At 37.7% G+C, this 27,381-nt stretch overlaps 1 protein-coding gene across 11 annotated transcripts in view; it reads right to left on the reverse strand.

Annotated features, from left to right (window-relative positions):
* PARP11 (poly(ADP-ribose) polymerase family member 11) overlaps positions 1 to 27,381 on the reverse strand; it is a 64,285-nt gene that overhangs the window by 13,556 nt on the left and 23,348 nt on the right. For 9 of the 11 annotated variants that reach the window (XR_004175971.1, XR_002515492.1, XM_009217731.2 and 6 more), the window contains 6 exons: positions 16,723 to 16,851; positions 15,726 to 15,846; positions 12,998 to 13,073; positions 9,304 to 9,376; positions 9,093 to 9,223; positions 952 to 1,103 (listed from right to left, as the gene is read on the reverse strand). Coding sequence is in view for 9 of the 11 variants with exons in the window: in XM_009217731.2 (XP_009215995.1) it covers positions 952 to 1,103; positions 9,093 to 9,223; positions 9,304 to 9,376; positions 12,998 to 13,073; positions 15,726 to 15,846; positions 16,723 to 16,851 (682 nt within the window). In the remaining 2 variants the exon portion in view is untranslated. The remainder of the gene's footprint in view (positions 1 to 951; positions 1,104 to 9,092; positions 9,224 to 9,303; positions 9,377 to 12,997; positions 13,074 to 15,725; positions 15,847 to 16,722; positions 16,852 to 27,381) is intronic. The other 2 variants (XM_009217733.4, XM_009217732.4) reach the window with 1 other exon arrangement.

The raw sequence follows: 27,381 nt of genomic DNA on the forward strand, positions 1-27,381 counted from the left end.
AGGCGTGAGCCACCGCGCCCAGCCCTGAGTTTTACTGCTTGGCCCTCCCTCCTGTTTCTGTTTCCTTCCACCACTTCCTCACCCTGCTCCCTTGTCAGCATCCAGCAAAGCTCTGGAGAGCACAGTGGAAACCGATGGCCTACAGGGATTCTTTTAAACCCCAAGAAACCATATTTCCATGATGCGGGATAACAATTCAGTAACATTTCTGGAAACAATAGAATCCCATATCCATGAAAAGATTTCTGAGAGAGTATACTGCCATTCATATCTGAGCATTCCAAAACAAAAATGATTTCACTGGCTCACTGCCGGCACACGAAAACTCAACAAAGCAGCCAACTCTTCTGAACCGGTCGGCATCACAAGAGACAGACACCATTGAGGGCATTCTCACTCTACAAAATGGGGAAATGAATTGCAAAGTCTCATATTCACCTAACACTGGTGGGATTTATGTAACACCTTGACCTCCTTGCAGTTAAATAAGTGGAATGGCCTTTTTAGTAGTTATTTTTAAAATTAATTTACATTTTCAAAATGTAGCATATCCTGATCCTAAATAGTAGTCAGTTCTCTTGCTGGAGGTAAGGTACAAAGGAAGGACCAGAAAATGAAATGTACATCCCGTTCCTTTTCCCTCACCTCTCTCCTTAATTTGCTTGAGTACCAGACATAAATTGAAAAACCTGGATTTTCACAACATTATAAATACTGTGACGTTTTCCTCCACTATTCCTTATTGCTCACTAATATTCTTACCTATCATTTTCTTAAAAACCAAACAAAACAAAAACACTAGTACCTATTCTGGTACACAATGCAATTATAATCCATTTGTTTTCTCATTCTCTATATATTTGCCACAAAGCAATTTATATTTGTATTTATATTCCTCTAAAAAGAGGAAACTCCTAGGACTCAAACTGGACCTGGAGTTCTGATAATTACCTTTTCCAAAGACAGCACCATGTATACCATTTATTCTCCAATCAAAGTTATGAATGCAGATTGCTTCTACAAATTCACTGCTGGTACCATGAAATAGCATTTGTTCATTAATCTGAGGCACACCTCTTTTTTTCTTGAGCTGAGCCTTTTTCCTAAAAACACAATATACACAGACACAAAAGCACACAGAAATATACCATAAGTAGCATTTGTTCATCTTAATGAGCAAGGTTCAACAGAAAGGGTAAAACAGAAAATACTTTAATATAAATAATAAGTGGACAAAGCAAGTCTAGAAAAGAAATAATTTCAAACGTTCTTGGACACATAAATCGTCTCATCAAAAATTATTAGTTAACACTGAAACTTATGGTTGAAAATTATGCCAAAAACTATAGTTATCCCATGATATGCCCCAGCTTCGTAAAGGTAATTGATTGTCTAAACCAGCTAAAGCTTTATAGATGCCTAAAACTGAGACAACAAACAAGTACTACAACGTTCGCAGAGGCTTTAGACAGTGAATTCCTTGAGCAGGGACCATGTCATATGCTTTTTATCCTCAGAAACTAGAAAATGTTGGTTCAGTTGACTAAATTTTGCACCATAGGGTTGGGAGGGACATTAAGCCATCCAGTTTAATCCTCTTCCCAAGGATAAATCTATCCTAATACATAAAAGCATATTTAATGTAGGACTGATTATAACAGAAAACAAAAACTGAAAACAGCCTAAAATTATTTCTCAGAGAAATGAATATATAGTCATGTATTTATATATAAAAGTTAAAAGTAATGAAGTAGATTTATGTGCATTAACATAGTAAATCTTGAAAAATAATATTTAATGTAAAAAGAATCTTGCAAAAAGAGATAGAGAAGTCAAAATAATACCGTGTATTATGTAGGTATACATACACAGGTAGTAAAAAATACAAAATACAAACAATAAGGCACCATACCAATCTCAGGAGGAAAGAAGGAGAGTAGGACAGGGATGGAGTAAACACTTCACCTGTATCTGTGTGAAGAGGAAGGAAATGTGACAAGTATCAAAATGTTAAATCTGATAGGTAGATACATGGGAGTCTGTAAACTATTTGCTGCATTTTCATTCTTGAAACTAAAAATCATATTTTAAAAATGAAAAAGAATCCCCTCCCCCGACTTCTGATAGCTATTTCATGCCTGCTTCAATCCATTGACTGCTCACTTTGCAAAACAGCACCGTCTATTTGTGATCAGCTGTAATAGTTGGAAAGTACATCCATCCCAACGCCAAACCAACATCTGCCTTCCGTTACTTCTACTGATTGGTCTTTATTATTCTCTTATGAACACTAACAATTCAAATCACTCTTACACAAAACAACATTGCAAATATCCAAAAATAACTATGAACACCTACTTAGGCTTTCTTTTCTTGGTTAAATATATACCATTCCTTCAACTACTCCTGACACAGCATAGCTTCTAGGTCTTTCTTTATCCCAACAGTCTTTAGTTAACAAGAATCTGCTGCATACTTTCTAGTTTATAAATGCTGGTATGAAATAGAAACAGTCCAGATATCATCAGACAGCACTGACTGCACCGACACCACTGAACGCATTTTGGTACCAGGGCAGTGAACTGCACCATAATCACCATGATTGACTGTGTAGTCAGTTCAAACTCCCAGACTTTTTCAAACCAGACCTCTCTTAGCTTGCTAAATTTGTACAACTGATTTATAAACTGAATGTAATAGATTTATTTCAGTTAAGTTTTACTTGATATAGTAATTTAAAAAGTAAAAATTAAATAACAGTAAAATATCCGTATCACAGACTGAGTTCTATAAATGATATGGAGCTTGATGAGTATGTTCGGGAATGGATTCTTGCATTTAAATGGAGACAGAAATGAAAATGCATATGGTCTTTCTCAAGAGTCATTTGGCAGTATGTATCAAAATTTAAATGTACATGCTTTGATCTATTTGTGATAGTCTTTTCAGATCATTAAGCATGACCTTAGAAGGTTGTGCATTTAGCAAATGTTTACTTTACAAAAAGTCAGCATGCTTTCACTAAGAATTATACCAACTTCCTTTTTTAGAACTTTATGTTCTCACTTTTTTTAAACAATGGGCATTTGTTCCCTTTATAAAAACAAAGGAAAAACATTTTAATAAAAAAAAAAAGATAATACTTGTTTTTACCCACTGTTTCAACCTTCCAAGGTCTTTCTGACTGCTGATTCACTCACCCAACAAATAAGCTACCCCTTCTAGTTTTGAATCTTTCACAAGTGTGATAAGCAAGCCCTCTGCATTTTCATCCAAGTTTCTGATAAAAATTTTGAAGGACCCAAGAAGAAAGCATGCATGCCATTCGAGTTACTCTTCTGCATGGGACTTTTTGGCTACTAGTTTTCCTCTTTGAAATACCAACCAGCACATATTTCTCCATCTTGTCTTCATGAAAAGAAACTTTCTCAACAACTAAAAAGTGAGAAGCCAAGCTAGACTATCTAAGGGGCCTATCCATCTACCACTGTGGTAATCCTATTAGTCCGGCATTAGTGAATCCATGCTGGGGTTCTCAAAGAAACATTAGTATCATACACAATGCCAGGCTTCATGGTCTGTAATGTCAAACTTGTCAGTGTTGTGCTTCATGATCTGTAATGACTAGAATCCACTCTAAGGAAATTCTGTCTCTACTAAAAAATACAAAAATTAGCTGGGTGTGGTGGTACACACCTGTAATCCCAGCTACTCGGAGGCTGAGGCAGGAGAATCACTTGAATCCGGGAGGCGCAGGTTGTAATGAGCCAAGATTGCGCCACTGCACTGCAGCCAGGGGAACAGAGCAAGACTCCATCTCAGAAAAAAGGGCAGGCACGGCGGCTCATCCTGTAATCCCAGCACTTTTGGAAGCCAAGGCAGGTGGACCACGAAGTCAGGAGATAGAGACCATCCTAGCTAACACGGTGAAACCCCGTCTCTACCAAAAATACAAAAAAAATTAGGCGGGTGTGATGGAGGGCACCTGTAGTCCCAGCCACTCCGGAGGCTGAGGCAGGAGAATGGCGTGAACCTGGGAGGCGGAGCTTGCAGTGAGCCAAGATTGTGCCACTGGACTCCAGCCTGGGGGACAGAGAGAGACACTGTCTCAAAAAAAAAAAAAAAAAATCATTTATCACTACTTTTCAGGTACAAATTCGAGTGAATCTCGGTTTGAAAATTCGCTGGAGTTTCTCTTAGATATTATAAATAAACTGTGGGTTAAAGGGCATGGAGTAGGGGTATAGGCAGGCATGGAAAACAATGCTTACTTCCTAGATTAGATGGTGCGTATACACCCGTTGAAGGCACAGAGCAGGGACGTGGTGGTTAAAGCTTTGTATCCCCACGGCACAGTCTGTTCTAGTGCCCGCTACTCCCACTACTAAGGCAGCCATGAAATGTGGACATTCAGACTATGACCTTGGTGTTCCAGAAGGGCTAAAGTCAAATTCTAGGGCCTCATGACTTTAGTTACATCTGCAAGGAAAGTCACAGAACTACACTAAGTTCTTCACAACCCTGCCCACCTTTGCCCAGATCCACAATCATTCCTGAACTGACTGAAAGTTCTGTCACACCCACTTCTCAAAGTGTCTCAAAATGATCCACCTCTTAGGGACTAGAGTGCCAAACTGGCTAAAGTGTGTATGCCACATGCTCTGCACTGCAGCAAGAATATGTCCATGCTCTGGATTAAAGTAAGTCTACCTAGATTTAGAACACACTTCACCCTGCCGAACATCAGAACCACTTATAGAATTGTTTTAAGGTAAAAATGTCAGAACCCAGAGGTTCTGATGCAGTAGATCTGTGACGGGTCACAGAAGTCTCTACTTGCTAGCAAATTCCACTGGCGATTCTGACCTGCAACTAGGTTTGAGAATCTCTGGTCTAAATTCACATTATTAATAAGATGCTCTTATGTCCTTGCTGCCTTATGCTTCCCAGCTGTGGATCAACCCAACCATCTCCACTACCTGCCCTTCCATTTGTACTCTGAAGTACATTACACAACATGGGTTGCCCCATAAATTCACATACTTTAGCTAAGCCCTCAACGCTGACAGAAATCCTATGGCTCCCAAGATAGCTCGTTCTACCCCATTATCCACAGTGGCCATTTCAAATCTCCTCTTTCCCCTTTCCTTTTCCTCTTATCAACACCTCCCGAACACTTTATTCTCTGTAGGTGACCTCCCTTCTTCCCTCACAAAAGAAATGGAAGGTATCAGGAAGGAACTCCTTAACCTAACTCCTCTTTTCATCCCCTACCTGGACTTATCTGTAAACATAACTGGACCACGCTTCTCTATCTCCTTTCTGACATATGTTCTCAGAATTTCATCTCATCACACTTCTTCAGGAGCTGGAATCCATCAACTGCCCTTCCACTCTTTCTCTAAGAGTCTTTAAAATTTTCCTTCTCCATCGGTCCTTTCCAATTACAATGTTCAGTTCTCTCCCACGATTAAATTTCAAAAACATAACAATAACCCCACATTATCTGTCTTCTCATATCTCTCACCCTCCTCACTGCCAAACTTCTTGAAAAAGCTGTCAACATTTGCTGTATACACAATAGGATGTCTACCAACATTGCTTTCCTCTAGGTTACCAATGGCCTTCTTATTGAAAAATGCAAAGGAACTTTTCAGATTTATCCTACTTAGCATCTTTTCAGTATGTAATCGCACAGATGGCACCTACCTGTGTAAACCACACTCTCCCTCCAGCTTCTGTGACTACATCGTCTATTGGTTTTCTCCCACTTTCTGTGGTTGTCAGTTCCCTCCCTGGGTTCTCTCTTCCTCTGTGAATCCCTTTCAGACTTGGACCCTTGGCCCTCTTCTTTTCTTAACGTACACATGCTCCCCAGTCATCTTCTTCATTCCTGTAGCTTCTATTACCCCACATCCTTGGCCCTCTTCTTTTCTTAACGTACATATGCTCCCTAGTCATCTTCTTCATTCCTATAGCTTCTATTACCCCACATCCTTGGCCCTCTTCTTTTCTTAATATACATATGCTCCCTAGGCATCTTCTTCATTCCTGTAGCTTCTATTACCCCGCATCCTTGGCCCTCTTCTTTACTTAACGTACATATGCTCCCTAGTCATCTTCTTCATTCCTGTAGCTTCTATTACCCCACATCCTTGGCCCTCTTCTTTTCTTAACGTACATATGCTCCCTAGTCATCTTCTTCATTCCTATAGCTTCTATTACCCCACATTTTCTAACAACTCCAAAACCTCTGTCTCTAGTCTATACCACTCTTCTGAACTCCTGACCCACATGTCAACTGCCGTATATCGACTACTACTCCCTTTCCATCATCCCTAAAGTTGTTCTTACTGATACTCCCTTAGTCAAGTAACACAAACAAGCCAAAATCTTGGGAGTTATCCTTCTCATCTCCCTTATTCACCCCATCGCAAACAGTAAGTGAGGCACCAAGCCCTATCATTCTATAACCTTAATACCTCAAAACTGTCTTCTTTGCTCCAACACAGCAGATACCACTTTGGGTCAGGCAACCCAACGTGTCTCAGTCTAATTACTGAAACAATTTCCTAAATTGGTCTCTCTGCTTCGAACTGTGATCCCTTTAAATTACGGAGATTTTGTGTTTGACACTTCTTTGTTGTGGAAGGCTTCGTCTTTGTTGTGTCATGCACTGTAGGATGTTTAGCATCCTGGCTTCTATCCAGCAGATGCCAGTAGCATCCCCACCCTGCCACATTAACAATCAAAAATGACGCCAGTCATTACCAAATGTCCCCCAGCAGGTAAAATCACTCCCAGTTGAGAACCACTGCTTTAAACCCCTTCTCCACTGCACAGCCTAATTATTTTTCTAAAATGCAAATCAGATGCATCACTCTCTTGCTTAAAGTTCTACAATGGCATTCTACTGTCCCAGGAAAAAATCCAAACCTCTTAGTTTAGCTTATAAGGCCCCACATGGTCTAGCCCCTGCTAACTCTCTGACTTCCACTCTGGTTCGATCCAACTCAACTAAGGCTACTAAAGACGATCACACAACCACCCCAGCGGTGCTACTACAAACTCCTGCAGGCTCTGCCTCTTGATACCATTCTACCTAATTTCTGTTCAATCTGAAGCTGTTTCAATTTTCTGTGCTCCCTCTTATATCCAGACTTGGGCTCTTACTGCCCCAATGCCCGAGATGCCCTTCTCCTATCAACTGGTGTCTGGGGCTCTCTAATTCTCCCCACTCCACTCCACATCCCCTACTTTTGTTGGCAAAGATGGATGGATCTCCTCCCTTTGTGCGGCCATGATGCCCTGAGCTGACCCCCACATTTCTGTGTTACAATGGTCTGGCTCTCCAAGCTATGGTTCTCTGTACCGTTTTATCCCAAGTGCCCAGAACAGTGCTTGTCATAAAGTAGGTACTAAGACATTGTTGTTAGAAGAAGTGGGGGAAGTAAGAGAGGCCTAGGCAATGTGAAAACTATTGCCGGATGGACTCATGTGGGCCTGACTACCTACATGGTGAGTCATAGGTTACGTGACAGTGAGACAGACCAAGTTATTTTAGTTCTTCAGGATGATGTCAAAATGACAGGCTGCCATTATAATGAGGCTCAGCATTTTGTACTGTCGTGGCAGGTGGCAGGTTCACTTACCATCACAGATTTCTACAGGCTGACATTACATAAAACCATGAAGGGCATCACCAGAGTAAAACTGTTTCCAGTGAAATTCTTAGTACAAAATGTTCTGGGGAATTACTGGTACATTTTTACCACTATGATTTAATTGGGGACTCAAGTTATGAAGGAGACCAATTTGATCTCCAATTCAGAGGGCTGATGAAGAATAATGAATTAAATTTTCATCAGACTGTTTTAGAAAAACTTACTTTATTCACTGAGAGAACAAAGTCAAAGGAGGCAGAGGCTTCTGTCTTCCTCTATAAAAGAATCATCTAAACAAGAACTAAATTAAACTTTATAAACCCAGTTAACCTCAGTTATTGTCAGAAATAAAAGCCGGTTTGGCCAATAGACCCGAGACTATAAAGAACACAAGCTGAAAGCCCCTTATTTACCATAAACTATTATGAGAATAAAACCGGAAATGTATGCAGGCCATATTAACTAGTCAGTCAGAACCAAGAAAGAATTCCATGTATCATTACCAAACAAAATCAGCCTAATTCTCAGGTATATAGAAATGAAATGAGTTATGGTCTGGGATTTGCTTTCAAATACTTTAGCAACAACAATAATAACAAACAAGGAGACAGTTTATGTGCGGTAAATCTTGATAGATGTTGAATCAGGATGATACATGAAGTTCATTATATTAGATTCTACTTTTGTGTTTATTTGCAATTTCTCTGAATAAAAAGTTAAAAGTCAGCTTATATACTTAAAATTATTAGAAATCAAATCTCATCCACAAATGTTAACTGAAAATATTTCAGAGAACCACTTATTTTAATTTTTTACATATCATAAAAAAATACAGCAGAAGAGGCTAATTTGGATAATACCTTTAATAGCTTTAAGTTTTCTGTAACAGACTTTATTTTCGGTTAAGTGAACACTGAGTCACCCAATGGGTCATTTCCAACTTAAATCTAGTAAGGAATTGAGATTTTAAATCTACAAAGTAAACTTTAGGCTAAGCAAGAAATTTGAAGGTATGTTTTAAAGTGTTCTTTAAAATAAAACAGGCAAAAGACTACTGGCAAGATCGTATGACTGTTAAAAACAAAACAGTGTTTGCAGAGACTTCTAATAAAAAGCTGAGCCAAGGAAGTCCTATCAACAAAGCTAAACAGCTCTGACACTCCTCTGTAATGCTGATTTCAGCCAAGATGCATAGTTCTAAACCTTGAAAGGAAGGAGCTTCTCACATTGCAATGTTACAAGCAAAGTTTACAGACCAACTCTTTCACTCCCTGAGAATGCTGAAGAAGAGCCCTGAGACCAGGTCAAAATATGGCAAGAGAAAAGCAGCATGTCTACACCACTGAAAATTAACACAATTCAATATTTATGTTTTAACCATAAAAGATTTAGCAGTAAGGAGAAGGTTCAGATTAGAAATCATCTCACCTGCAAAAGAATTCCCACAAATCTAGGTTTTGAATTCTCTGAATTCTTTTAATTCGGTTGCGATCCATCGTTTTCCCAAAGAGATTAGCAACTTCATTATATTCATGTGTTTGATTGTGCAGAGGAATAAGCTGGAAAAATAAATTTGCAGAGATTTATTGCGGTCCTTTCTGGTTTCTTTCATGGTATATTCAGTCAATTCTGCTCTTACCTGATATGGTACTTGAGTATTCACATTCTCCCAGTGTGGTGGCATAGGGATGGCCTCGTTTTCACAGATGTAACTTAAAACAGCAAAAGACAAAACAAAATATCAGAAGCTGATTATAATTACTGTCAAGAATTTAGCCTTTTCTTCAAAGCTTAATTTTCATTTTCAGGGTATTGTGACACATGCAATTAAATATAGCCTTTGGTTTCTTTATTCAAAAATTATTGAATGTCTATGTGTGCTACTTTTTAGATGTTGAATAGTGAACTTTCGATGGAAAATATACAACCCTATATATCATAAAAATTTCAAAACCGGTTGCTTAGTTGTCTTTTTTTGAAATTTCCAAAATTTCTTTAAAATGTGAAGATTTTAGGCAAAGAAATTAAAAATAAAATCAAGCTCCTGATGAAAACTAAAGGCTGAAACTCGTGCTTATATTGCCTATTGAATAAAATCAAAACTCCTCAACCATTCATTCAATGTTCTCCAAGATCTAACTCAAATCTAAACCTTTCTCTGTTAATTGCCCACTATTCTCTCCAACAGCCCACTAACTTTAAGGGTTATTATTATTAGCACAGTCAGTCAGCAAATCTTAAAAACTATCAAACATGTTCAAGCCACCGGATGTGAATACAGAAAAACACAGTGATGTTGAGGGATTTAACAGCAAAAGGCTGAAAATGACACACCAATCGCCTCCAGTGATTGGATGTTACTGAGGAAATTAATAAATTTCAAACTGATCTTTAGTTTACTTTTTTCAAACTTATTTTAATGAAAAAAATCAAATATGTGGTTTAAAAATTAGTATGTATAAAGAAATACACTGTGAGAAGTTTTCCTCCCGCTACAGTCCCTGCTACGTCCAAGTCTCAGTTTTTGCCCCATCTCCTGGTAATTATTATTTTAGTCTCGGGTATTCTTCCAGAGCTTCTTTAGGTTAATGTAAGCCAAGCTTTTTGCTCACACAGATGGTAGCATAAAGCGTACATTTAGTGCACCTGTGTTTTTGTTTTTTACTTCATAGATTCTTAGAGATCTTTCTGTAACAGTACATAGAGAGTATCATTATTCCTAGTGCTTACAACAGAGCCTGGTACATAGTACACACTCAATAAGTACTAGATGAATGAATGAATGCATTCTATTTTACAGATGCACAGAATTCCACCATATGGACATACCATAATAATATTTAGCTTGTCTCCAACTTTTTGCTACTGTATTAAGAATGCTGGCCGGGCGCAGTGGCTCACGCCTGTAATCCCAACACTTTGGGAGGCCGAGGCAGATGAATTGCCTGAGCGTATGGGTTCGAGACTAGCCTGGGCAACACAGTGAAACCCCGTCTCTACTAAAATACAAAAAAGTAGCTGGGCATGGTGGTGTGTGGCTGTAATCTCAGCTACTTGGGAGGCTGAGACAGGAGAATCACTTGAACCCGGGAGGCGGAGGTTGCAGTGAGCCGAGATGGCACCACTGTACTCTAGCCTGGGCAACAGAGTGAGACTCCATCTCAAAAAAAAAAAAAAAAAATGCTGCAGGAACACATTTGTTCATCTGCCATGTTACATGTCCACTTGTCTATCTGTAAAATAATATATTTGAAATAGAATTTCTGAGTCAAAGAATGCATTTTTTAATAATTTTAACAGATACCAACCAAATGCTGTCTTTGAACGCACCTACTGACATGCTCACCAGAAATACAGAAATTGCCTATTTTCCCGCAACCACTCCAAAAAGGTGTGTGATCAAACTTTTGAATTTTAGTCAATTTGATAGTAAAAATCAGTCTGGTATTAATTTGTTTTTCTCTTATTATGAGTGAGGTTGTATGAACTGTTCAAATTATTTGCCCATGTTGATCTCCTATTTAGAGAGTCCTAAAAGTACTTCATATAATATGGAGAATACCCCTTCAACTACAAGAATGAATAAAAATATTTTCCCAATTTTTTGTGAGAAAAAAAATGCCTGAAACATACTTGGCCTAAAGTATCTTTTAGCTACGACCAAAAGAATGTTTTTAGTTTTTATGTAGTCAACAGCCTTAAATAACTCCTTGCCAATAGGAAGCATGTATTACTTACCTTGCATGTAATAAATGCTCAATGTAGTCCCACAGTAAATAAATATTTCTATATCAGCCCTACTGACCTTCAACACTCTACTGTATCTTACCTAAATAGTCCTCTCCTTTTATTATTATCTTGCTTATTGTCCTCTATTCTGCTTAATTCTCTCCTTGTCCTGTCTTTGTTCTACACTTTGTACAGTCTGTGACAGAACAACAAAGTGTTTGATCACATCACAGTGCTTCTTGCCTCCACCAAAGCATAGCAGATACAATGTACAATTACAATAACATCTTCCATTATTATGTCTCATTTTTCATTTTTCTCCCAGATTAAATACTTTCTGAAGATAAGTAATTCTTTTATTATTTGTATTAAAAAATGTGGATATGACGTAGCTAGTAAGGAAATACTATTCTCTATATTCCACAGAAGTACAAAAGCATTCATTACATAAGTACTTGGAATAACTTTTAAATCATGATGCTAAAATAAAAACAAAAGTCGAGAAACAAACTGACAGAAACTTAAAATATTTCTTTTAATTAACACGCTACCTTTTTTTTCAGTTTCATTTTAAATTATTTGAACAAAAAGAATTTCAATACATGCTTGAAGAGTCATTTTAGAAAATAGGAGACATGCTTTAAGATTTTTTCCTTCAAGTCCATTCACATGAATAATAAATATTTATTGTCTTCTGACATTTATACATCCTTTTTCAGACTTCTTATGGCCAGAGCAAGCAAAAAAGAAAATTTGTAACCAAGTTCCAGGGAACAGAAAGCAATACTGTTGTCCACTGTTCTACCACCTTCCTTAGGTCTCCCTTAGTCGCTACAAATTTGAAATTACTTCTAGGAGTTGACCAATGGAGATCAACGGAGGTGGAAACAAAGTGAACAATTACCTGGTTCTTACAGCCCCAATAATTATATGTCTCTGAGAGAGTATTTCCAAGTTAACAATTTAAACTTACCTCAGTGAGTTATTTTATGAGTTCAGAGCAGAGACCACAAGGCATTTTGTAACTACCATGTAAACTGTTCTAAAGAATTAAAAAATGTAAATATACAAGAAGAAAGGAAAAGGATAACATGAAAGGAAGCACTTAGAGTAAATAATAATGTTGCTATTTTGTCAACAAATGAGAGATTTGATATTTATTTATTTATTTATTTTAATTAATTAATTTTTTTTTTGAGATGGAGTCTCGCTCTGCCGCCCAGGCTGGAGTGCAGTGGTGCAATCTCGGTTCACTGCAAGCTCCGCCTCCCGGGTTCACACCATTCTCCTGCCTCAGCCTCCCGAGTAGCTGGGACTACAGGCGCCTGCCACCATGCCTGGCTAATGTTTTCATATTTTTAGTAGACACGGGATTTCCCCATGTTAGCCAGGATGGTCTCAATCTCCTGACCTCATGATCCACCCACCTTGGCCTCCCAAAGTGCTGGGATTGCAGGCATGAGCTACCACGCCCGGCCCAAAATTTGATTAAAAGATCAATATTATTAAATGGCCTACCAAAATATTTTCAGTCTATTTGTTTTTCTGTCCAATAGTAAGAAAAAAAAAACCCACTCTTTCCACCCCTATTCTCTTTACCATACCTGAAAGCACTGATAGAAAAGGGGGCTCTTTTTATTAAGCGCTGCTTTCCAGTGGTGAGATTCATTTGCTTCATTTCTGTATACAAAGACAAGATATTAGATAAGTCATAAAAAACACACTGTAGTATAAAGTGTCATGAAGATTAATAGCCACGCTACGTGATGATCAGGAATCAAGGAGCTTTGGGAGGAGCTAGCCAGCATAGTATATTATGGGTACTTTACCATAGCGCTATGGATCATGTTGTGAAGGTGCTATTCAAGGAAGCACAGCTTCATTGCTTGATCTAAGCTCATACATAAAGATGCTAATTTCATCCACTGCTCAGTATGCACGGTCTATTCCCCTTCTGTATCACATTTAGGTTAAACAGACACTAAACTAGGAGAGTTCTAAACTTAGGAAAGCTTAGAGTACTAGAAAGAGAGAAATTACAGTATTAAATGTGGTTGGTTTATTAAGTAGAAAAATGTACTTCCATCTCTGTAAAAATTTTGGAAATGATTATAAAACTTGTACAACTCACAGAATTTCAAAAATTTCTACATTTCCTGATTTCTCCTTAATTATATAACTAAACCTAAAAAATAGAAAACCTGGCTAGACCCAGTACAAACTTACATAAAAAGATTCTAGTGATAAGAGACTAATTACTTAAAGGTATCCTTTTCTTCTTTCATCCATGCCTCAGTCATGGCAATATTTACCAGGTCCATTTCTTCATTCCTCAAAGTTAAGTAGTGATTCTTAATGTAAGATTCTAGCCAGTTTACCTCATCTAAATGACATCATTCCATTTCAAAATGATTAGGTTTACCCACCCAGACCAAGGCTAGTATAAAGTGTGTTCTGTCCTTTCCGTGTTACTCTACACATACTGGATTTACCACTGTTCAGGGAAAAAGCAAGATCATCTTAGCATGTGGGGCAAGACCTGTGATGCCACCTTCTTGGACCATCTCATTTTGAGTTTACTTTTTACCATTTTTACGGAGAAAACCTGAGTTGGCTAGGGGCAGAATGGTTGGAGCTGAAATCTGCAAAGAGTACATGTGAAATGCTAATACCCACGCCTTTGAAACAGGATCATTACATAGAGGGTTGGGGAACTCAAGTTATTAGTATATGTAACTCCTGTTCCTTAATAATGGTATTTTTAATAAACTCTATTTTCTGAGAGCAAGTTTCCAAAAAGTGTAGTATACTAACAAATATTCTTTCAGAAACACGTGGCTTGCTAAATTATCTACCAAATGCTTTGATACATTTCATGCCCTACATGAGGTCTGTTGTCTGTGCATGTCATTCGGTTTCAGTTCTCCCTCAAAAATACCTGTACACATGACTAAAAATGCCTACCAGACACCTTCTGCCTAGACTGCGGCAGAGGGACAAATGTCAGGGCCTCTTAAATCCTGCTTATTTGCCTAATGGCATTAAAAAATTACGGCTTGTCACAAGTAAGGATCTCACGGTTTTTAACTCTTGATAATTAAAAAAAAAAAAAAAAAAAAAACAAGACAAACAACTTTGGTGGGATAATAATTATTACATATTTGGTTCCATCAATCACTTACTGGACAAATCCCCTTCACTGTTTCTGGGCCTTGGCTCATCCCAGGGGATTTCCTAATGTCTCCCCACCCTACCCAGCCACAATACACTACAAACACTGTCATAAAGACACTACTCACAGGAATTGAGAGACAGCAGCTAAAGGACTAAGCTGTGTAGCAAACAAAATGTTCCTTTATTAAGAAAGCCTCCCATTCAGGTCGTGTTTGTCTCTAAGCAATAAATAGCTGAAACTAACAGCTTGAAACTTGAGGAGCTCAGTTCATCAGGTTTTTCATGGGACACCCCAAAACAAGCCCATATATCACAGATGAAATCCAAAGTGGGACTGATTTCCAGATTATCTGGCTAATCTGTGAAAGAGCCAAATAAATACGAAAATGACAGAAGGCAATGTCCATTAAAGAAATCGTTTTCTGACAAAGACATCAAGAGAAAGGTCATTCAGCTAAAACTTGTTCCTGAAACTACTGCCAACTACCTATGACTTTCTCACTTGACATCTGTTTGATCCTTAAAGTAAAAAAGTTCTGGCCAAGCAAGGTGGCTCACGCCTGTAATCCCAGCACTTTGGGAGGTGAGGTGGGTGGATCAGGAGGTCAGGAGTTCAAGACCAGCCTGGTCAACATGATGAAACACTGTCTCTACTAAAAATACAAAAAAGTTAGCCGGATGTGGGGTCGGGTGTCTGTAATCCCAGCTACTCAGGAGGCTGAGGCAGAGACTTGCTTGAACCCAGGAGGTGGAGGTTGCAATGAGCTGAGATTGCGCCACTGCACACCAGCATGGGTGACAAAGCAAGACGTCTCAAAAAAAATGTAAAAATGTTCTTACCTATTTCAAAAGAGCAATGGGATGATGAATAAAACAACTGATATAGTGTTTTGTGTTCCTTAGAAGTATGAAAGGCACTTAATATATACGACAATCTTCACATACATTAATATACACAACCATATAAACACACCTTTTATAAAAGGTAATGTTGCTCAAGATTTTAAAACTTGAATTTTTATAGAGGTATTTTTGTATATAACAAAAAAGATATACTTCACTGTTTGCAAATATATCAACTAATCCTGACCTTCAGAGCTGTAGATTTTACCATATCAATATACTAAAAACACACATCTATTAGGGAAAAAAACATACCTGCAAAGTCTATCTTGTAGCTGAATTTGGAAGTAGTAAAAGAAATGGAGCCACAAGGGTTTGTTTTGAAGCTTTTTTCGATATCTTCACTGCTAACTGAACACTGACTGTTGGTATCCGGCTTTAAGACAAACCAGAAAGTTTCATTTACCAGCGGTTCACATTAATGACTTGGCCACAGAGGTGGTACTGCGGTCAGAGAGACAGGGAATGGAGGGACAAGGGAAACTTACTAATCACCTGTTCTAGTTCCCAACACACAGGGAGAATCATAACTAAGTCAGCATATTGAAAATGGTTTAAGGATCTCCAGTGAAGAAACAACTGGTTATAGTCCCCTTCAATAACTAGATATATATAGAAATATAGTTATTTTTCCAGATAATCACAATTTTTACAGATTATTCCAATAATCATACTTTCTAAGTGGCTCAAATTAAATCTTCTTTTATAGTTTAGTAGAGTAAAAAAAAAGACTACAGGTTTTGAGTACGGATTCAAATCTCAGTTTCACTAGCTGTGTGACCCTTGACAAATTATGTCAACTTTTCTGAGTTTTACTTTCCTTGACTGTAAGAGAGAATGTTAACATCTGCTTCCAAATTACTGTGAGGATAAGGGAGAAAATAAATGTGCAACACCTAACTTAATACCTGGCGTACAGAAGTGTTTAATATGGATTTGTTCTTCCCTTTCTTTGTCCATCAAACCAAACTTGGAGTTGCTCAGATGTACTGACACCATGCAACTCTCAGTCACATTTGTCCTCTGTACACACAGTAAACACATATTGTTTCTTCTAAATAAATGAGTGTGAAAACTTGGGGAAAAGAAAAGGAAAAGGACTAGAATAATTTCTAACTTTTTTTTAGTTAAATGATTTTATTTCCTTAAGTTTTAACTTCAAGTTCTATATTTATACTCATTTTACATACATTAGCAAGGTGATGCTAACTGAATCGAAAACACTTCTGCTAAATTCAAGGAAAGAAGATACCTGAAACATGTGCCACTTCCCACATTCTGCCAAGTAAAACCAGCCCCACTGGGTATCTGATGTGTCCATGTCATCCACTTCATTGTTTGTTGTTTTAGAAAAGAATTCTTCTGCTTTGTGAAACATCTCCTGAAAAGCCAGAAACAGGTGGAGGAAGAAATAATTCTATTAATAACAAGTGCACTTTTTACAGATCATTTTACTTCTTTACAAAGAGTGTTATTCAAGTGTCTTTCCTCCCATGACACTTTAAAAACAGCCTTCTATCTTGCATATTGGCTCTGAAGATAAACATTTAAAATGTTGGACATCATTGCTTAACAACTTAGGCAAATAATAATAACCTTAGGTAGAATATGCCAATGTCTATTCAATCATTTAAGTAAGCTATATCAACATCAACAAGCACTTCAGGTTTTCAGCATAGCCCCAAGCAATTTCAATTTTATCTTATGTTCATGTATTTGGTCAAAAGGACCCATGCTATCACACTAGTTAAGATCAAATGCATCTAATTTTTATTTTAAACAGTCATTTCATTTAATGGCATGGAAAGATATTTATATGGTGTTGACTATAAAAGATTACAAGAAAACAGAAACAGTATAATCCAATTTTAATAAAAATAAACTTACTCCTGTGAATGTATGTGTGTGTATCTGTCTAAGTATATGTAAATGTTTACACATATACATAGAAAAAAGTCTGGATGTATATATAACAATCTACCACCATTTTTTCTAAGTGTCAGGATAAAATAGCAATAATAGTAAACTTTACATAACTTACTATGTGCCAACTACTGTTCTAAGTACTATACAGATGATGACGCATTTAGGTCTCACAACAACCTAGAGACAGATACTATCAGTACCCCAAATTTATAAATGAGGAAACTAAGGCATAGAGAGGTCATACAATGAGGAAGTCAAGATTCAAATCCAACATCCTGGTTTCAGGGTCTATGCACTTAGCCACCGTTATATACTGTCTTATACTTCATTATCAATGATTTCATAATTTTAACTATACCAATTAACTCACATACACATTATCTTCGAAAAGTTTTAAACATTCTTGGTTGGGTATTGCAATGAAGAAGTCTCTAGAAAGGAGACAAAGAGGCTGGTCAAAGAAAATTAAACTCAATCTGGAATTTGGCTTCCTGTCCTCATTCTTCAAGGGTTTTTAAATTATTGAGTTTACACAACTACTACATAAAAAATATTCTCCTTGCAAAAAATCAGAACATTCAAAATAAAGCTAAAGACTTTTTAACCATCACTTCCATTCCTGGTACCTTCTCACTTTTCTTCTCTAGGGTTAGCCAATGCTATAATTTCACTGAGTATCTTTCAGAGCTCTATCTCTCTCACTCTGTGTTTGTGTGTGTATAATTATACACATATAAAAACATATAGAGTTACTGATGATTTGTTAAAAATTTGATTTCCTGTATCATTGATTTTTTTTTTTACAAAGAATATGTACTACTGGGCAATTTAGAAAGTATTTGCCTTTTAATTTCATCATTTAAAATGTCCATCCTATTTTTAGAAGCTGTAGTAACCCGGAATAAGTTTCTATTACCTTGTCCAGGCCACAGTTGGCTCTTCACAAAATGAAAAATGATAGACTCCTTCCTCATTGGGTTGTTGGTACAAATGAATGAGACAATGCAGTAAAGTACCAAGTACAGTGCCTGACCCCAATGAAGGGGGTTTGTTATTTTTTATATATGTTTGGAAACTCAAGCAATGCTTTATGATTATTTCCCATTTTTTTCTTCATGTTTTAAATTCGACTGGCTTCTAAGAAATGAAAAATAGAACACCCTAGGATCAAAGCCTTCTGGTTTAGGACCCACTATTTACCTTTTCTATTTCAACCACATAATAAAGACAACGATTTAAAGTTTAAGATCAAACTGTCCAGTAAACTATTCACAATTCCTACTGCTTTTTCAAATTAATGTTCATTTCATTTGGCCATTTAACTGTGAGAAAGAGAGAAAGAAAGCAAATGTGACCTAAATTTAGTTTCTCTTCTGAAAATAACCAGAAAAATTTGGAAGAATGAGATTGGAGCTAACAGTTAAGAAAAATACTTGCCTCATGAGTTTTATCTTTTCTCTATTAGAAAAGAGAATAGAAAATAGAAAAGTTCCCTTTATACAGTGTACATATACATTTGTGCTCTGCTATAAAACACCTTACCTAACACTTTGCTTTAGGCCAAGTCACAAATGAAAGTGTTTCAGCAACATCCTTTCAGAGCTTTCTGTTATAAATAACTTCGGATGGGACTTAGGACAGCCCCATCTTGTATTTGTCACAGTTTTAGAGAGGACAGCAGTATAGACAGGTACCATTGTATTGAACAATTCTAAAGTACTTCAAATCTTATAAAATTCCTTATCAATTTACACTATTTCTTTTCCTCCACAATTCAATGTGCAGGAGAGATAAGTGATTATTTTCCAATTAAAGTCAGGAAAAAAAACAAAGCAGAGAATAATATAATTTTTTTAGTCTAGATTCATAGCCAGCAGTACAGAGAAGATTAAAGAAACACCTAAGGCCTCCTGAACCTCAGTTCTTCCCCTACGTGACCAAGCCCCACTGCCTCCTTTCACACATGCACAGTTATTTCTCCTCTCCTTTGCTTCACAGATGCTCTGGGTTTCTTTCAAAAGATGCATTTTATAAGATTAAACATTTCGATTTTCTACAGTAAGTTTTCTCTACAAAGAAATGACTATTTTGCATAATTATGCTCAAAGAGTTAAGTCAAATTTAAATTAATAACTTTAAAATACCACAACCATAGTAAGAATGGCTCTAGGCTAGGACACATTTATAGGTAATAAAAAGAATATCCACCAGTTATCAGTTATGAAGTAGGTATTTAATGATGTTAGATGAATGAACTTGTTCAGTCACAAGGCCACATCCTGTCTGATTTTCCTGTTTGTAATTAGAAGCAGACTGGGAAGAAAAAAAAAAGCTAGTACAAAGCAGTAAAGCACTTTGTAAAGTTTCCAGGGCAATGGGTATGCTGGTAGAGCTTGTCTTCATGTTATCTGTGACAAAGAGAATCTTTATTTACAGAGTCAGTCTGGATCATCAAATTGAAAAGCTGTGTGGAAAATGAGTTTAAAGTCAAAATCCTGGTCTATATAAGGAAAATAATGCTGCCTCCCAGACTGGTTTCAAGTTTTCTGACATAAATTTTAGTTTACTACAACAAAGTATAATTTATTTTGTTAGCATGAGTATAGTATCTTGAGGAAATCATATTTGGTAATAATAACTTCCTTGCCTCTACATATGAAGAAGATCCCAAACCTGATCTTAAAAGCTTAAAAACGAACGAGAACTTCCAGAATGACAGAATAAGGAGCTCAGTGGAACTGGCAAAACTACATTTTAAAAACTAGTAGGCTGGGCATGGTGGCTCACACCTCTAATCCCAGGGCTTTGTGAGGCTGAGAAGGGAGGTTCACATGAGGCCAGGAGTTTGAGGCAAGCCTGACAACATAGTGAGACTCCATCTCTACAAAAAAATAAAATAAAAATTATTCAGGCACACTGATGCATGCTTGCAGTCCCAGCCACTTGAGAGGCTGAGATGGAAGGACTGCCTAGCAGTTTGAGGCTGCAGTGAGCTAAGATCATGCCACTGCACTCCAGCTTGGACAACAGAGCAGGACCCTGTCTCACAAAAATTAATTAATTAAAAATTAAAAACTGCTGAAAATTATTTTAAAAAACAAACATTTGAAGTCTCCGGAAATTGTACTAAGGGCATACAGAAAGTGGAGAAACATTCATTCAAGAAAATTTACTAAATCTCAGAACAAGTTAGAGTCTGTGGCATTTGAGTTACAAACTGCACCATTTCTCACATCCTACCAGGTCTGTTATGAAGGCTCTTCCTGCGGTACATGTAGCCAAAAGACAGGCAGAGGGCTCCCCCTCCCTCAGGCTCCCGGGCTGTGGCTAGTTTTACCCTGGGAGGCACAGGCTGCTGGTGCTTCTCCTCTCCTTCAGCCCAGAGGTGCAGAAGCTCTGTTCTGGAGAGGTGACACAGAGGACCGGTCTCTCTTCCCCTACACAGCCCCCATTCAAAAGGTGGAAGTTCTATTCCAGGTACAGCAGGCTGAGAATACTGGGCCCTGACTGCCACTGCCCCAACTTGCTCCCAAGGGCTGCTACCACCACCCCAGTGACCACTCTAAGAATGGAGTGTTACTCTGGGGAAAAAAAGGCTCTCACCTTCAGCCCCAGGTGCAGTGGCATGGAGATTTTGCTCAGGGGGAAAGACAGGCCATAAGGACAAAGAGCTCTACATTTCCACCTGAGAGAATTGACTTTATTTGGAACAGAGAGGAGAAGCCCATGCCTAAGGGCATTATCAAAAACAGTGGGCCGGTACGGTAGTTCATGCCTGTAATCCCAGCACTTTGGGAGGCCAAGACGGGTAGATCACCTGAGGCCAGGAGCTTGAGACCAGCCTGGCCAACATGGTGAAACCCCATCTCTACTAAAACCACAAAAAATTAGCTAACCGTGGCGGCGTGCACCTGTAGTTCCAGCTCCTCAGGAGGATGAGACAAGAGGACCGATTGAACCCCGGAGGCAAAGGTTTCAGTGAGCTGAGATCACGCAATTGCACTCCAGCCTGGGCGACAAGAGCGACACTCCATCTCAACAAAAAAGAAAGAAAACAGTGGAAATCTTAATGAAAAACAAGAAAGGCTAGGAGTTCCAATACAAGCAGAATGGCAGAGCAGGCAGAAGTTTAACGCCGAGAACCAGAGACAGCGAAGAAGAGCCCTCTTAGACCATAGAGGAGTCAGAAAGGCACTATAAAAACACTAGGCTGTATCCACCCAGGAATGATCAGGGCAGAACATGGGGCAGTCTTGAAAACATTCTCTAAGCTATACATATACTCATCAACACAGTGTAGAAACTTCACTGGCACAAGGGTCTTAACCACAACTTCCGGTTCAACACAACTTAACAGAAGCTACTCTGACCCAGGGGCAAGTCCTCTGAAGCCAGGGTTAAATGAAACAGCACTATCATCCCTGGAAGTCTGGAATACTGTGTACGTGCCGAAGGTTGGGTCCTCTCAGGAACTAACTTCCAAGCTACTAGTACTTGGCTAAATGTAGGACAAAAAAAAAAAAAAAAAAAAAGTAAACTCCCTGAACTATGATAGCAGCCACCAAGCCACACACACATTTAACACTTAAGGGTAAAAATCTAACTACCTAAAGGAAAGTAAGCACAACCTGTGACCAGTAGGCAGTCTATGCCAATCCAGAAATGCCACATAAGTAGTCCGGCTAAGAGATTAAGAACAATGGGGAAACATCTGAGCTGGGATATTAGAAGCTACACATTGTGAGGAAAATGGACTTTACAGAATTTGTTCAGCTGTATCACTAAACACATAAACCAATAACCAAACAATCACAATAGGGATCAGCATCCAGAGTTGCTATGTTACATAAAATATCCAGTTTTCAACAAAAAAAAATATGAGACATTAAAAAAAAAACTCCATAAAGATATGAGCGATACCCATGGAAAACCAAAAGAAGCTGTCTCTAGATGGGGCACAGGTGGTAGACTGAGCAAACAAACACTTCCAAGCAATTAATACAATACAAATATGTTCAAAGACCTAAATGAAACTATGCTTAACAGGTTAAGGGAAATTATGATGACAATGTCTCATCAAATAAATAATATCAATAAAGAGAGAAATAATTTAAAATAACCAAATGGAAATTCTGGAGTTGAAAAGTATAGTAAGTAAAATGAAAAACTCACTAGAAAGACTCAGTGGTAGCTCTGTGAATAAGAAAGTATCAGCAAATTTGAACATAAATGAATAGACATTATGTAATAGATGAAATGTAAGAAAGGAAAGAAAAAAATTAAAGAAAAATAAACAGAGCATTAGAGAAATGTAGGATACCATTAAGCGCACCAACATATGAATCACTGGAGTATCAGAAGCAGAGGAGAGAGAGAAAGGCACAGGAAAAACTTTAAAGAAAGTAAAACTATCCGTATTTGTAAATTTTATATATATACACACACACATATATACACGTATATATATACACACACACAATCTATACGTGTGTGTGTGTGTGTGTGTATAGACATAAATCTACACATCCAAGAAGCTCAAGTACATTCCAAAAAGGAAAAACACAGAGATCCAAATGCAGACACATCAAAGTCAAAATTTGGAAAGTCAAAGACAAACAGAAAATCTTAAAATCAGGAAGAGAAAAACAACTGATCACATATAAAAGAATCCTAATGAGATTAACAGCTGACTTCTCATCAGAAACGCTAAAGGTCAAAGGTTAGGAGACAACATTCTCCGAGTACATAAAGTAAAAAACAAACAAACAAAAAAAGCACCTATCAACCAAGAATCTTATACCAGCAAAACTATCTTTCAAAAATGAAGGTGAAATAAAGATATTGCCACAATTACAAAAACTGAGAGAATTCACTGCTAGCAAACCTGCTTTACAAGAAATAACAAAGGAAGTTTATCAGGCTGAAACGATACTAGGCAGTACTAATAATCCATGGGGGATAAAAAAGAACAAAAGAATGCTGGTAAAGGTAATTATGTAAGTAATTTAGAGGTATAATTGCTGATTTCTCCTTTCACCTCCTGACTGATTTAAAAGTAACTACATAAACCAATGCATGAACTGCTAGTTCCAAGATGGCAGCACAGAAGATAACTGGCTTCACTCCCTGCCCCCACAGAAAACCAAAAACAAATACACAGCACCAAGATCATAGCCAGCAATACCCCAGAACGCAAATATTATGTAGGCAGAGACAGTTCCCAGGGACACAGAGGAGTAAAAAAACTCTGAGCAGACAGCAAGGGAATTGGATTTTCTTACCCACGATACCTCACCACAAAATCAGCCCAGCATCAAGCATACAGAAAACTTTCCCCTGACTCATGATTTCTACACTGGAAAAAGTGAGATTAAGGTGGCCAACCAGCTTTCCCACCATCTTGGGTTCCCTGACAGACCTGTCCCTGCCTCAATCTACAGGAAGCACTGGGAGTACCTGAAGGGAGAACTTTCCCTGAAAACAGCCAGAGACAAAGGAGTTAAGTAGGACTACAATCCCTAACCCTGGACACTGCTCTGTAACTCAATCAAAGGAGACACCAAATCAGAGTGGCTATTCAGCAGCACCACATTGTAGGAGCTTCACTCCACAGGTTTCCCAGGCACAAAGCCCAAGTCAGCCTTCCCGCGCTGCCAGGATACCCTCTTTGGTACCTCTCCCACTCAGCATGGGCAGTGTTCTCATTATTTACCGGAGCTAAGAAAAACCTGAGTGTAAGGCACCATCTAGTGCTTAAAAGGAGGCAGGCCTAGTGGGTAAAAAGATACTCAATAGCTAAATTACGAAGAATCTCTAATCTCTCTATACTACAACTTGTTGTATCTATAAGATGTTTTCGTAAGTCTTGCAGTATGCATAATGCAAAAACCTATAATAGACCCACTAAAAATAAAAAGCAATGAGTTAAAACATACAACCAAGGAAATCACTTACCCAGAAAGGAGGATGTAAGAAAGAAGAGAGCAATTACAAAACAACCAGAAAATAAGCAACAAAATGAACTAGCAAGCACGTTGCAAGGAATCCTGAATGCAAATGGATTCACTTCTCGAATTAAAGAGCACAGAGTGGCTGAATGGGGAAAAAAAAAATTCCAAATATATGATACTTACAAGAAACCAACCTCACCTATAAAAACGCACATGAGGATGAAAGTGAAGGGATAAAGCTATTCCATGCAATTGGAAAACAAAGAAGAGCAAAGAGTAGCCATATTCATAAAGAGATACAATAGACTATGAACAAGGCCTGTATAAAGAGATAAAGAAGGTCAATAAATAATGATAATAGGGTCAACTAAGCAAGTGGACATAATAAGTATCCATGCACTCAACACCCGAGATCTTAAGCATATAAAACAAACATTAATAGACTTAAAGTGAGGGGCAGACCGCAATACAGCAAAAGCAAGAAACTTTAAAAAATAATGATAATAAAAAGTAAGGGACTTCCAGACAGAAAATCAACAACAACAACAAAAAACCACATCAGATTTAAATTACACACTGGATCAAACAGGCCTGTCATTACAGCACATTTCACCCAATTGCTGCAGAATACACATTCTTTTCATCAACACAGGAAATATTCTTCAGAATAGGCCATATCTTAGGTCACAAAAAGACTCAACAAAAAAGCAGAAATCGTATCAATTATCTTTTCTGACCACAATGAAATGAAACTAGAAACCAAAGACAGGAGGAACTTTGGAAACTACACAAAAACATGGAGGTTAAACAACACGCTCCAAAATGACCAACTAGCCAATGAAGAAATTAGGAAGGAAATTTAAAATTTCTTAAAGCAAATGAAAGTGGAGATACAAAATACCAAAAGCCATGGAATACAATAAAAGCAGTACTAACAGAGAAGTTTATAGCAATAAACATCTGCATCAAAAAAGTACACTTTAAAAAAAGAAGAAAACAATAACAATCTAACAGTGCACACCTTAAGGAACTAGAAAAGCAAAAATAAACCAAATCCAAAATTAACAGAAGGAAAAAAATAATAAATACCAGAGCATAAAAAAAATTGAGACTTAAAAAGCAAAGCCGCATTTTTCAAAAGATAAACAAAAATCGACAATTCTTAGTCTTAGCAAGACTAAGAAAAAAAAGAGAAGATCCAAATAAATAAAATCAGAAATGAAAAAGGTGACAACTGAGACCAGAATAAACACAAAGAATTATTAGAGACTATTATAAACAACACGCCAACAAACTGGAAAACCGAGAAGAAACTGAAAAATTCCTGGACATATTCAATCTACTATGATTAAATCATAAAGAAATAGAAAACTTGGGCCGGGCACAGTGGCTCACGCCTGTAATCCCAGCACTTTGGGAGGCTGAGGTGGGTGGATCACAAGGTCAGGAGATCGAGACCATCCTGGCTAACATGGTGAAGCCCCGTCTCTACTAAAAATACAAAAAAAAAATTAGCCAGGTGTGGTGGCAGGCACCTGTAGTCCCAGCTACTCGGGAGGCTAAGCCAGGAAAATGGCATGAACCTGGGAGGCAGAGCTTGCAGTGAGCCAAGACTGTGCCACTGCACTCCAGCCTGGGTAACAGAGCAAGACTCCATCTCAAAAAAAAAAAAGAAACAAAGAAATAGAAAACTTGAACAGGCTGGGTGCAGTGGCTCATGCCTGTAATCCCAGCACTTTGGGAGGCTGAGGTAGGAGGATCATTTGTGGCCAGGAGTTCAAGACCAGCCTAGGCAACATAGCAAAACTCTGTCTCTGCACAAAATTTAAAAATTAGCTGGGCATGTGCCTGTGGTCCCAAATACTTGGGAGGCTGAGGTGGGAGTGGGAGTATCACTTGAGCTCCAGCATTTAAAGCTGCAGTGAGCTATGACTGCACCATTGCACTCCAGCCTGGCCAACAGAGAGAGATCCTGTAGGAAGAAAGAAAAAGAAAAGAGAAGAAGAGGAAAAATAAAGAAAATTAAAACCTAAACAAACCAATAACAAGTAACAAGACTGAAGCTATAATTATGTCTCCCAACAAAGAAAAGCTCAGGACCTGATGGCTTCACTGCTGAATTCTACCAAACATTTAAAGAACTAATGCCAATTCTACTCAAACTCTTCAAAAACACTGAAAAGGAAGAAATACTTCAAACTCATTCTACGAGACAGCATTATCCTTATATCAAAACCCAATAGGGACACAACAAACAAAGAAAACCATGGGCCAGTATCACCCACGAACATAGATGCAAAAATCCTCAATAAAATATGAGCAAACTGAATTCAACAACACATTAAAAAAATCATTCACCATGATCAAGTGGGATTCACATCCCAAGGATGCAAGGATGGTTCAACATATGCAAATCAATCAGCATGACAGATCACAACAGAACCAAGAAGAAAAACCATAATCATTTTAATAGATGCTTTAAAAGCATTTGATAAAATTCAACATCTTCTTATAATAAAAACCCTCAACAAACTGGATATAGAAGAAACATATCTATTAAGGCCAGATGACAAACCCACAGCTAACATCACACTAAATGGGAAAAAATTAAAAGCCTTTCCTCTAAAATCTGGAACAAGACAAGGATGTCCAGTTTCACTACTGTTACTCAACACGATATTGGAAGTCCTGGCAAGAGTTAGGCAAGAAAGAGAAATAAATGGCAACCAAATTGGAGAAAAAGAAGTAAAATTTTCTTTGTTGACAGAAGACATAATCCTATTCTTAAAGAAACCTAAAAACTCCACCAAAAACTTGTTAGAACTGATAAATTCAGTAAAATTGCAGGATACAAAATCAACATACAAAAAATCAGTAGCATTTATATATGCCAAGAGCAAACAATCTAAAAAAGAAATCAAAAAAGCAATTCAATTTACAATAGCTACAAATAATATAAAATACATAGAAGTCAATTTAAAATGAAAGATCTATACAGGAAAAACTATAAAATGCTTATGAAAGAAATTAAAGAC

This window comes from Papio anubis, chromosome 9, assembly GCF_008728515.1.
Source record: "Papio anubis isolate 15944 chromosome 9, Panubis1.0, whole genome shotgun sequence".
Taxonomy (NCBI): domain Eukaryota; kingdom Metazoa; phylum Chordata; class Mammalia; order Primates; family Cercopithecidae; genus Papio; species Papio anubis.